We start from the raw sequence: 13537 nt of genomic DNA, 5'->3' as shown, positions 1-13537 counted from the left end.
AACACATCCCCCCCGGAACCATTGCCTCCCACTGCCCTCCCTCCTCGTCCAGCCCCCAGCCCAAGGAAGCGCTCTCCCCACCGCTCGCAGCGATGCAATAAGGGCTCCTGCGCTCTCAGCGGGACGCGGATTCACCTCAGCCCTTCCCAATGCGCGGGCCCGGCACGGGGGTTTACGACGCGCGGAACTGTTTGAGCGGGGCGGCTTGTTTCCACCCGGCGCGCTTTAAAAGCGGCGCGGCGGCGGCCCGGCAGGTGAGTTGTGGGCGCGGCGGCGGCGGGAGCGGAGGGGCCGAGGGGGACGGGGCTGGCCCGGCCCGGCCCGGAGCGGACCGGGACGGAGCTGTCCCCGTGTCGGGCTCTCCCGGCCCCACCAGTGGTCTCGGTGCCCGGGGCTGCGGGGAGAGTGCGTGTGCGTGTAGAGGTTGCGGCTCCGCGGGAGAGCGCAAGGAGGCGGCCGCGGTGCCCGGACTCGCTGCCTCGGGCAGGGCTGCACCGGGGAGGGCCGGGTGGTGTTCCCGGAATCACAAAGTCTTTAGGGCTGGAAGGGACCTCTGGAGATCATCCAGCCCAATCCCCCCTGCTAAAGCAGGGTCAGCTGGAGCAAGTGACAGGAGCGCGTCCACGTGGGTTTGGGATGTCTCCAGAGAGGGAGGCTTAAAGACCTCCCTGGGCAGCCTGTTCCAGTGCTCTGCCACCTTCAGTGTAAAGAAGTTCTTCCTCCTGTTGAGGTGAAAGTTCTTGTGTTTTAGTTTGTGGCCGTTGCTCCTCGTCCTGTCGCTGAGCGCCACCGAGAAGAGCCTGGCACCATCCTCTTGGCACCCACCTTTGAGATATTTATGTGCGTTAATGAGGTGCCCTCTCAGTCTCCTGACTAAAAATGCCCATCTCCTGCATCTCTCCTCATAAGGGAGATGTTCCAGACCCCTCATCATCTTTGCGGCCTCTGCTGGGCCCTCCCCGGTACTTTGCTCTTCCCCTCTGGGGGCTGTGGGGCACTGGGAGTGAGAAAGCAGCCCCGGGGGGCGGCGATGCCTCCCGTGTGACCGCACCGGGGCCGGCGGGAGGGACCTGCGGTGCTGCCTCCGCTCCCGTGTCACAGCTCCTCTGGCAGCCGCGGTCACTCGGTGGGTGTGGGGCGTTGTGCGTGACGGACTGAACGCTCCTTGGTTCAGTGCGTTCGGGCAAATCAGCCGTGTGGAAGATAAAACGGAAATTCTGTAAACTCTGTTAGCTGAGCACATTGTAAATAACGTCGTTAATAAATTCACGGTCTAGTTACAGTGTTTCGAATCAAGTACCTTGTGGTTTCCATCTCCCGGCTTTTTTCTTTAACTAGGCCAAGGCAAGAAACTTTGGGTGGTGTTTCTTTAGAAGCAGATGTTGATGGGAAGTCTTTAGATGAGACAGGTGCTTTGGTTTTACGAAAGTACTGACACGTATGGGTGATGTGTGTGGTGGGATGGATTTGTGCTGGCCAGATGTAATGGGGCAGTTTCTTTCCTGTATCTTATGGGAAATGTTTTTAACGTCGTGTTTGCACGGCACTGTGTTGCACTTAGTTCTGAATCTCAGCTTGAATTTTTTGTGTTGAAACAAACTAAAGTAGCTTTGAAAGTCTAACCCAGTCCACTTGTGTATCTTACTTTATAGCTTTTAGTCAGAGGCCAACTTCTTACTGTATTTGTTCTTTGGACATGGTGCATTTGGCTGGGACCTGTTTTTAGCACTGCAATATAAAGAGTAACCGCTCAATACAATTATTCAAAGGTACTATTTATTTGATAAGATGTTTCAATTTACTGCTAAAACCTTCAATTTACTGATTTTGAATTGATTTCTTAGTTAAGTTTACTTGATATGCTATTTACATTTTTCCTTGACAGTGTTTAAATGAAATGTTGTTGTAATAAATGAAGCTGTATTTCTAAAAAAAGAATTTTTCCTTACTCTTCTTTGCTGTCACTTATAACTGTCTTAAACTTCAAATGAGGACAAAATGTCCTCTAGAGGGAGATCTTGTTGCTTTTATGTGCTAAAATGTTGGTCACCTTGTTCCAGTTAAATGTCTTGATCACCTGTCTTGGAAAGGATATGTGATGATGAAGGTGTGTATCTTGATTAGTAACTGTGTTCTGGATCTGTGCTTGGAAATTTCATAACAGGATGCAGAATATAATAGCCTGTCATGTATCACTTCTGTTGGTCAAGTGAAACATAGTTGTTTTAATTCATTCTGAAGTTAAATGAACAATCTTTACAAGTTCCAGAGCACTACTCCTCCAGGAGAGTTTGTAGGACCTGCATTTGTGGTATCAATTCTGCAAATACTCACAAAGACACTGTCTTTTCTGCATCACTCTTTTTCATCAATATGCTTTTGAGGGCAGTTTCTTTACTGACTTAAACCAAGAATTTCAGTAGCTGCTCTGAAAGTGTTGTGGGTTAAATCTCTTCAGCATAATGAGTGCTAACAGCTGGGCAAGGAAACAAAGCAGAAATAAAATGTCCCATTTGATCCATCTTGGCAGTACTTTCTGCCTATAAACAGCAGAGGTTGAAATACTACTTTGCAGACACATCAGTTGTTTGAATGTAGTTAATTCTATATACCACATGCTCAATCCAAATTATTGAAAGAATCTTGGTGGGGTTATCATGAGGTTGAGTTATCCAGCACGTTACATATGCAGTCTCAGCATGAGATTTTTCTCACAAACATGTTGAAAAACCTTATTCCACACTCAAGGCGTCTGTGCTCGTATTTTTCTGTTAAGTAAATGCAAATAATGAATTCAATGTAGTTTCTGTTATGTCTGTTGTGTAAAACTAAAGGCTGTGTGGAACTTGCTCAATGGATATGGTTGGAAAATTTCCTCATACTGCAACGACTGCTGGATGGGTCAAAAATGTGTTTACTTCTCTAGCTGCCTGTTGAACCCCTACACACTTCTTTCAAGTCCTCTGTACTGTTAAGAAATACATATTGTCAGGCTATTTGTATTCTTATAAATGTACATACCAAATCACTACATGATTAATTAATTAATTTCTTTTGTGTTTGTGTGGGGAGAAGTAATACTGCAAGTAAGGTGAAGTGCTTTGCATTATTTATATTATAAGATTGTTTTCCTTTTCATACTCATTCTCATTGTTTTATGGTATGCAAATACACTTCTGCAGTGCATTAAAAATGTATGCAAAGGGCTTGGAGGCAAATGGTGTTGTGTAATTGAAGGTACAGATGTGTTCTAATAGAGGAATAAATTCCATTGATGAACAGGAATAAAAGTTTGACATTTTATGTTAAGAAAGGCATATTTAAGTCCCTAAGTTACTCATGTTGTAGACTCTTTAATTAATTGTGCTCTGAATAATGAATTCTTTATTTTAGGTTAGAATTTTGGAGGATTGCAGCACTGAGATCTCTGGAGCCTGCTGTGCATAGCCATAATGAGTTCATCACTGGTTGCTTATGAGGATTCAGACTCTGAGACAGAAACTGAGACGACTGAAGTCCCCCAAGCTTTTGGCACAGGAAAAAGCTCTCAGAGTTCTTCTGTGAGTTGTGGTCAGCACTTTGCACCTGGTAGTTTAGGTACAAAATCTACATATGAAATGCACCCTGTGGAGAACAGTGGCAGTTCTGGCACAAGCACTGTTTGTGAAGATCCCCCTGAGCTTTATGCACAGACTAATAACACTGACTTGACATCTCCTTACTCTAGGAGGGTATACTCTGACCATGCTGCATTATCTATGGCGTACAGAAACTGTGAACAGACCTCAAGCTCTTCAGCAAACTCTGGACACGGCATTTCTCAGAAGAGAATACATAAAGACAGTGCTACTACCATAAAAGGAATTAGACCATATATCCCCAAACGATTGCGTCAAGAAAATTCCAGTATGCCTGAAACAAAAGAATCTGATCAGAGAGGTAGCTCAGATTGTGATGGTAAACTGGGTATGTCAGGAGAGCAGTCTTCGAGAAAGATCTCTGAATTAATAAAGCCATATTTGGGATCCAAATATAAATCAACTGAAGTCCCCAAAAGCTTGATATTTTACATGTCTAAGCACAGTGGCCCCGTTAATGAAATCCAGTGGTGTCCTGTACGGGAACAGAGTCACATGCTTCTCTCAGCTTCTATGGACAGAACCGTCAAGGTAATGTAAAACAAGATGCTTTGTGGCTCCATCATCAAACTTAAAAATACTGTATTAAATAATGCTCTTCTGGAAATAACATCCTTGCTTGTGTGTGTGTTTCCAATGTATTCGGAATTTGAGGAGATGCTTTGAAGTATAAGACTCTATTATGAACTTGCAGCCTAATTCTTCACTAGACCCACAGTTTGAGTATTTGGAATTTGGTATAATGTTTTGGGTTTTTTTGAATTAGTCATCTGAGTGTTTTGGACCTTAAAAAGTTAGATTTCTACCAGGTCATTTCTCATGATCTGTACCAGTGTTTCGTCACAATGGCCATAAACACTGTGGTCTGTGTACAGATCCTTCCTGAAGTCAGTAAACAACTGACTGCCAACACTGGAATAATATTTTGAGGAGCTTTACTTTTCTGACAGACCTATATGACTACTGCTGCAGGAGGGCAGATGGATTTTCCATCTGAACTAGTGTGGCAGGTAAGCCTTCCATCCCAGAAAGGTGTCCTGTCATGATCTAAGGAGTCTTTCCACTTTGTTTCAAGGCTTAATTGCTCCAATACTCAAAATTTATTTTCCTTCTATTTTTAATGTTTTGTTTGTTAATATAGTCACTCCAATGAGTCTTTTATTTTTAAAATGGGTAATAAAAGTGTTGTATGTGTATGTTTTCCCAGACATAGGGCTAATTGTGCCTTTGGGTTCAAATAACTATCCTCTGAAATGGGTTTACACAGGAACATAGTTTTGATAAGAGCACACAGCAAGTGTCCTTTCTGGTGGAAGGCATGCTTTGTTGCATCTAAGATGTATTTACCATAGCAACCACAATTATTTTAAAACTTACTTCTAAAATTTAGGACTTTAAGTAAATCCTACTAAATAGAGACTAAATAGCAGAACAGTCCTTGTACCAGCATACTTCTAAAACCGAAAGAGAGAACTTCAACTGAACTTGAATTCTAGTTTAATGTAGAAAAAATAGTCTTAAACTCTCTTATTCAAATTGAGAATTTTTTCTTTAACTATTTTGCTGTTAAATTTGTAGTGGAGAATTGAGTCTCATTTAGTTTGGTTTTGTAACATTTTATTTTCTTATCTTAGAATTTTTTCTTTCCTTTCCTCCTTCCCCAGTTTTGCCATGGGGCCCTGTGAAATATATGCTGCCTTTGCATCTTTGAAGCAGAAATGCTCTTGAATCATGGAGAGAGATTTTGCTTTTGTCTCCAGATGTCTACTAAAGCACTTGGTGGTCACAGAAAACTCCTGATCTATAGCATGCATAAAATTTTCTCCTCCTAGTTGCTTATCTTTTATTCCTGAAAGTTATAATGACTTCCCTGGCTCTGCAGTCAGCATAATGTATCAAAGCATCGAAGTCTGAATACTTTGAACTTTCCTCTATCTTTCCCAAGCTTTTTTAACCTCTTTGTCTTAAAGATTAACTTGGAAAAAAAAGTACCTTTCTTTTTACTAGCAAGTGTTTCTTAACATATTGAATAAGTTAAATCTTGGCTGTTACTTGAAGAAAAAATTTAAAAGGGAAAGACTAAGATATGCAAGAAGTGCTGATGGATGTTTTAGGTAAGCAGGAGTTTAAATTTGGATTGTACAAAACTATTGTACAGCACCTCTGAATTTCAATATATTTGACTTTTTATCTAAAGTTGTAACACAATATGATTAAAGCTTGTTTACCGTCCCAGAGCCTCATTTTATTGATGACTAAAATTATGTATGTGTTGAATGTAAAACAATCTAAAATCAAAGTTGTTATTGCAATATAAAAGTATTAAAAAATGAAAGTAATGACATGTCTGTTGTGTATTCTAAGCAGAAAGAAGGATTGTTTTTGTGAAGTAGTGTTACCACCCCTGATTGGAAGCAGTCATTAACCAGTAAGGGTGGTTTTTGAAGAAATCTAACTGCTGCAGGTTCCTCAAACACTGGAAATTCAATGTAAATAGAATATATTAATGTTGTCAATGCTTCAGAGCACGCGAGCGTAAAAAAATTACTAGAGCAATAATGTAACTGTTAAGAAGTATATGAAAACACTCTTCTATATTTTTGAAGGTAGACTGTAGAGAGGTATCTACGGGTGCTTCTTACTGTTCTTTCCTAGTGACCCTTTAAATTATTGTGCTGGGACACACGGACCGTCCCAGCCAGCAGAGGGCGCGGTGACATCGAGGATTGACGGGATGTTGGGAGCCCAATTTCCCTCACTTTCTGGGATCCTGAGCCCATAAATCTCTGGTGGCTGTGACAGCAGTGCTTTATCTTTTGGGGATTTATTTGCTGCCTACTGCTGCCTGAAGTTGCCCATTTTCTGGTATAAGCATAAAACAACTGATTGAAAATGCAGATGTACTGTTGTTTTCCCCTTCATCCTTTAAGTTCCCACAGTTTACCTTTTTTGTTGTTTTCTTCCCCAAACACCTGCTTGGAATTGCTGTTTAAGTCCAGGCAGTGGATGCATATCTTCTTTACTCTGATGGGAATATGCAGACACTCAGAATCTTTGCAACATTTACTTTCAACATCTGGTTAGGGTAAAACTCAAAGCACAGTTAGCAGCCTAAAATCCCTATGTGATCAGAGACAGTAGGTAATCCAGAGCCTCAAAACTCTGTACTTTCAGTTAGTCATATGAATAGCTGTGACTGAATATTTTTGTGGGTAAATGTCATGGATTCAGTCCTTACATTCAACCATTAATTATACATTATATAATACATTATTATATAATTATATAATACATTTTATTATAATTATATAATACATTAAGACATTTATCCTTTGAAGAGTTCAATATTAGTGAAGAGTTCTGTCTTAAGTTGATATCACTGCGATAGTTTGTGCTTAAATCAGAGATCTATAGTTGTGTGTAATTTGTTGTAGTGTTATTTTATCTGTTTTTATGTGCTTAAAATTTTCCTCTTAAATTTTCATCCCTTCATGAGAAAGTATTTTCCTTCCTCCCCCTCTCCATTCCCCAGCATAGAGAAGGAAGAAACAATTGCTTTAGTTACCTTACTTTAGTGATTTTAATTTTTTTTATCCCATGTAGATTACTATGGCTAAGTCACTAATATCACACAAATAGGTATCTAAAATGTGTATATAAAACTGATTATATGGTTTCTTACTTTTTAAGTGTGTGTGCTTATCCTGTTAAAATCAGAAGAAAAGAACAGTCTTCTGTTTATGTTCTCTCAGGTTAACAAATGTGCACTTTAACATCATCTTTATGAATCAATGTAAGTGATATTAAAATACTTACAATAAATAAGTCTGCAGTTTCTGTTGACTGAAGCATAGCCTAGAGTCAGGGAAGATCATCCAAAGCATGTTGTATAAATATTTTGCATATTTAGGAATGAATGGACTGTTTTAGAGGACTTTACAGTTTTCTTTGAAAAGTATTTGATCTGAATTTTTTTTGTATCACTGCATTTGAAAACCCTCAATCAGTTATCAAGTGGTTGAGTTGAAAAAATTATCAGATATCAGCTCAGGGTCGTGATTCTCTAGAGTAACATTTCCACCAGCAGATGGGGCACCTTGGCCTATTAGAAAGGGATGGGAACTAAACTGTGCCTCTAAAGACTGGAAGATTTTAATATTTGCCTCTATGTTGTGTGTTGAAAGACCAAAGTTACACGTTCATGCATGTGTTGCTAAAAATATAAGGAAACAACTGAGTTTTCTTGGAGACCTGAAAGTATGATAGAACTTCATGTGGGAAGCGATACGTATTGCAGATTAATTGCCCACAGTTCTTCAAATCTGGAGCATGAATAGAAGAATATTTCGTGCTAAATTTCAAATTTGTCAGGAATGGGGGAAAAAAGTGCCTAGTTGTAGGCTTTGTCAAATTTTTTACCCTCTTTTTTTTTTTGTAGAATTTTTAGCTTCCCCTTTGGAAGCTCCAACCTAAGTAGCTGGAGAAAGGTACAGAAACCCTGATTCAGGGTTGGTAAAGGTACTGTTGGGAGCTCTTACTGTGGCAGTGCTATTCAGAGTTGCATTCTGACTGTATTAGAGTGGATTATGTTTTTAGCTTAGGTGTGTGTTTTAAGGACTGTGAAACATTATTGTCTTAACTGATTACGTTTGTTTTGTTTGAGTAGCACTTCTGTTTGAATGGCTGCTGTAAATGAAATTTAGGCTACTACTGCCATTTTTTGGGTTTTCCTACTTAAACACCAAAATAGTCTTTGTGATTTTAATATCTGGTGTAGTGGTTTTTGCATGAATGTTGAGACTCAACACCATTATCAAAGGTGCCTGGTTCCTGTAGTGTGGATATACAATGCTTTGTATATCAGACCTTGTTTAGGGATTTCTGGCTTAGAACCCCAGATACAGAATCCAGGATTACAGGTTACCATTGAATACAGCTGCTTGCCGTTGGTAGCAGGGAACATTAAAAAGTTGTGTCTTGAAAGATGTGTTTACCAATTGCAGAAATGACAATGCTGTTCACTCACATTGCCAGTGTCTTTTATTTGGAAGACCTTGTCGTTACATAGAGCCACACAGACATTAACGTTTTCACTACTTACTGATTCTAGACTTAGTTTTTTAACAATTGTTCATAACTTCAAGCCTCCTATGCCTTTATTCTGTATTTCCTATTTTTGTCTTAAAAAATAACTCCAGGTAACATCTTTATATAATCATCTGTTAGCTTGTAATTTTGTGTTCCTGGTTTTTTATTTGGAGCATCACAGCAGGGGTTATGTTTGTTGCAAAGTATTTCTTAATTTTCAGCACTTTCACTCTCTGTTGTTAAACAGGATCAAGGAAAGAAAGTGCTGAGATTCTTGAGCATGCAAAATATATATTAGTAGAACTTTGGAGGGATGTCTTTTGTTGTAATACATTGCTGGAAGTTTTTCTTGTACATTTTTTCCCTACTTGCCTAGTTGAACGTTGTCTCCATTTAGTCACAGCTGAATCCATACAAGCAAAGCAAAAGCCTTTAAAATGAGTGTGGTGGGTTGACCTTGGCTGGATGCCAGGTGCCCACCAAGCTGCCCACCCCCCTTCCCAGCTGGACAGGGGAGAGAGAGTAAGGTGAGGATGACTCATAGGTTGAGATAAGGCAGTTTACTAAAGCAAAAGTTTGCACACATACAAACAAAGTGGAAAATAAGAAGGTTTATTCTCTACTTCCATTACCTTTTACATCTGAGCTGGTGTCATATGGTGTGGAGTATTCCTTTGTTTCGTTTGGGTCAGCTGTCTGGGTTGTGTGCACTCCCAGGATCTTGTCATCAATATGGGAGGGAAGGAATGTTGAGAGACAGTGCTGATGCTGTGCCAGCTCTGCTCAGCAGTAGGCAAAACACTGATGTGTTATCAACACCTTTCCAGCAACAATGCAAAGCACGGCACAGTGAGGGCTGCTATGGGGAAATGAACTCCATCTCAGCCAGGCTCAATACAATGAGTTTATTAATATCAGCCTGTTGAACAGAAGCATTACTGACTTCCCATAATTAGGAGCACAAGAACCATACTTGTTCAGACAAAGGCTCTGCCTAGCCCAGGGTTCAGTCTCTAGTTAGGTCCATGAGTAGATGTGTAGACAAGATCAAATGTCAAAGGTTTGTGGTGGCCTTTAGTCCTCTTCTGGTTTCTGTTTCTTTTCAAGTCAGGGGATTTCTGAGCTCCAAAGGAGTTCATCTTTGTAACATGCTACCTCAAGAGATTTCTACATAATTCTCAAGTCTTCTGAGATGCTTGTGATCATTAAATCTAGATCGGTATGTTACTCATACTTTGAAGTTAATAGACACATTTTACTTCCTGGTGAGTGTTAAATCTACATGAAATACAATTTTTAATCATATTTTCAATATATTTTATTGTTTTGTGGTTTGTGTCTGTTAGGAGAACGATAGCACAGTAGTATATTCCAGGAATTTTGTTATTCTTGATACTGTTGTATTGGACTGAATAAAAGATGATAGTTTCCATCCATCCATAAACTCTGTGTAGCACAGATGGTATCAATACAAATTTCTTAGGTAGTGCTGCTACCCTACCCCAGAGTAACAAAATCTAATATTTCTGCTTTCAACCGTTCTGCACACAATTCACTTGGAATAGGCAATGTTTCTTGTTGTTCTGTCACACGCGTGTCTGTTTATGAAGGAATGAATTTAGGCTGCCAGCCTATTTCCTATACACTCAGGCATAGCTGTCAGATGGCTGTAGCCCTGTCACTGCTAGGCTGGATTCAAACTGTTCACTAAGCAGCATTGCCTGTTGTGCTGCTAGTACTTCAAGTATTGCAATTCTTAAATAAATTTTTAAAACCTAACTGTGGCAATGTTCCTTTAACTCTAGGTGATGATGTGAATTTGGGAAGTCATGCTATTTAATACATATATTCTTTATTTGAAGTGTTTTAAGAGGATCTCTCTGGTGTTGGTATATTTCAATGCCATATTTTAAAAATAAGAAGAAGTTCTCCCCATTATCTTGGAAGTGGCAAGGAAATGCTCATATTCTGGAGACTTTGTGCTGCTTACGTAGATGTGTGAAAAAAAGAATTGTTTTTCTTGTTGGAGAGGCTACTAAAGAGGTTGTTCTGAAATACTGAAGTTGGCTTTTCTTTGTGAAGCTTCTTTCTTCCCTTGTTTATTTAGAGCTATGTGTAGTTCTTCCGGTGACTTTAAGCTTCCTGATTATTAAGATGGAAGTCCAGTTATGTGATCAATACCTGCAGAGTAATATCAGTTTCCTGAGCACTGAAAGGGCTTTTTTTTTTTTGTATACCTTGATCTTTTTATAGCAAAATTATTTCATACACTTCAATGAGAAGTATTTTCCATTTTGCTTATTTTGTAAGAGAAGGAACATCATGCAGGAAGGAATGTACTTGACCATCAGTGAAATCTTCTGACTGTGCTTATGGCTGGATGATAATAAAGGTCAGGATGCAATAGATAGCTCTCACAATTGTTCTGCAAAAGCTGGTGACACATGCCAGCAAAGGACAGTTCATGAAAGTGGTGGATTTTGGTCTCTTCATCCCAAAGGTTTGTGTGGGTAAGAGTTTCTTCACATTTGGTATGTTAATACCTCCGTAATGTTTAGAGATCGCTGTTAGAGAGATATATTTTTTCAATTATTTTCTTGTTTCAAGCGATGCTGTTGTCAAGGAAACAGAAATCCTTGTAATGCTTTTGTTCACTTGTTCAGAGTCCGCAGCTGGAGATGACTTGTATAGTTTTTATTATGTTCTTAGTGGTTGACACACTTCAGGCCTCAAAGGATTTTTTTCAAAGGAGTATGTTTCTTTGAGTAAAAATAGCACCATCCTGATCTCTGTAGGTTTTGATAGACCATTGTTTCTTTCCTTCTGCACTGACAAGGACTAAATTCAGTGCTGCTTTAGATTAAAATTTATCTAAACACTTGTATGAAAACTGACACTTAAAAAAAAGGGGTCCAAAATGCAGTGAACCTCTCAGCTTTTGGGTGAGGTTTTCAGCTCTGTAGTGGCATTAGTTTTTTTTTCACTTGGGAATGTCTCCTGACTTAGGATCTCTATAAAGAATGCAAGAGTGATACACCAAGTGGTCTTGCAAAGCATTTTTTATCACTTTTTGCCTGTGTTAGAGGGTTGGCTGTGGGGAAGAAGAGTGGATATTTCATGATGTAGCTAATATGCCTGTATTCCCCACTTGTGCCTCCCCCTCCCCCAAATAATTTGGGAATTATTTAAAGAGAAATTTAGAAAATAAAAATTCTTCCAAGAGCAGTAGTTAAGGAAGCCTGTCCAAATCTTGAGTCTGACTATAGATCCTCTTCAATTTCTTTCTCCTTTGGGGCTTCTGCAGTGTCTTCAACTTTTATTCACCTGCTTAGCTTGATAAAGCCTTGAGGGAAAAATACTGAGGCCTCTTGTAAAATTTGGTGGGCATTGACCAATCAGTGCAAAGTGGTCACAGGTGAAATGCACAGGGTAACATGGACAGTGTTATTTCACAAATCTTTTTTCTGTGGAAATCCGAAAGGATAGAGAATGACTTTTGGATATCCTTAACAGTGCTTTGGAGGAAATGATTCTGTTTCCTTTTGTTACCTAGAAAGAATTTTGGTTACTTGTATGATGACTTAGAGAAATATTAAGAATTTAAAGTGTTTATCTGACTTTTTTTCCTAGAAACTCATCTGTCCTGAAGGGCTGAGCTCTGCACTTCCTTTCTGCTGGGAGCTCTACCAGCTGTTTACTGAGTGTCTCTGAAGTAGCCTATAGCAGAGAAATAAGCAACCTTGTCTCTTCCTGGCATAGCCAGCCTACTTAGGAAGAAACAGTCAGGGCTAGAGATGTCAGTGAAGTAGTGTTTCTAATGAAGCTTAACTGATAATGCCAAAAATTAAGCTCTCCAATTATATATAGGATCTGTGTGGGCTGCTGTGCAGTCTGATGTCAGAATGTTATCTGAGGTGGGAGAAATATGTAGTGGTGTTATCCCCCTTCTGGGTGCATCAGTAAGATTGCTGGTGAAAAGTCAAAATTTTGATGCCTGGGAAAAATGAGTTAGGGTAGTTCTAAGTTCTTAAGTGACTTCAATACATTATGGGAGTATTTTTTTTAACAGTTAAGAAACTGAATATTCTTGCTGTTTAAAAATATAAATAACACCAGTCTAACTTTGGCTCTTTTCTAGAAGTCTGACTTTATAGCTGCATCTCACATACTGCTGTATATTAAAAAAAATAAAAAAATCTGCTAACAAAGCTACAAGGCATCTTATGACTTTGATTCCTTACTCTTCTTGGTCTGTCAGTGTTGTCAAGGAAACAACTTTTTGAGAAATTTTGCTCTACTTTTTCAGGTTCTATAGAGAGATTACTTGTGTAGGATTTATCTGGCATCAGGAGTCGAAAGAGTTTTTCTGAAGTTTCTATTATTTTCAGTATGCTCATGTCCTTGCTTTTTTTAAAGCAGATTTTATTTTTAACCTGTGTCATGTAGCTGCATCTTTAAGGTCATAATATCAGTTGATGTATTAAGGATTGTTGACACTTGATCTTTAGATGAAGCCTGATAGAAAGAACTTTAATGACATTTTGCTATATATTTATTCTAGAAAGACAACTGTTAGTTATAAATTCCCTTCAAATTAAAGGAGAAAGAAACATTAAAAAGCCCCGTTGCTCTTTAGAGAAGTTGCCTCATTACTATGGAACTGAAGGATTACTGTCCTTTATCATACATATCATGTTTCACTGCATCCCTCATTTCACTGCATCCCCATTCATTGTATTCATTTCATCCCTCTTCAAAGAAGTAGAATTTTGTGGGTAGTGTGGAATTGTGTTTCGTTTGTCTTCCAGTCT

General features: G+C 39.3%; 1 protein-coding gene across 2 annotated transcripts in view; it reads left to right on the top strand.

Annotated features, from left to right (window-relative positions):
• The first annotated feature begins 230 nt into the window (after positions 1–230).
• Positions 231–13537, top strand: part of WDR25 (WD repeat domain 25) — a 63936-nt gene continuing 50629 nt past the window's right edge. The window contains exons 1-2 of one of the 2 annotated variants that reach the window (XM_050336083.1): positions 231–254; positions 3394–4169. In XM_050336083.1, the coding sequence (XP_050192040.1) occupies positions 3453–4169 (717 nt within the window). In that variant the 5' untranslated portion in view covers positions 231–254; positions 3394–3452. Of the gene's footprint in view, positions 255–349; positions 1770–3393; positions 4170–13537 lie in introns of those variants that run through there. The other variant, XM_050336082.1, reaches the window with a different exon arrangement.

This window comes from Myiozetetes cayanensis, unplaced genomic scaffold, assembly GCF_022539395.1.
Source record: "Myiozetetes cayanensis isolate MyiCay16 unplaced genomic scaffold, myiCay2020 scf6-25, whole genome shotgun sequence".
Lineage (NCBI taxonomy): Eukaryota > Metazoa > Chordata > Aves > Passeriformes > Tyrannidae > Myiozetetes > Myiozetetes cayanensis.
The sequence above is the reverse complement of the archived record's forward strand: the minus strand, read 5'-3'. Positions and strand labels throughout refer to the sequence as shown.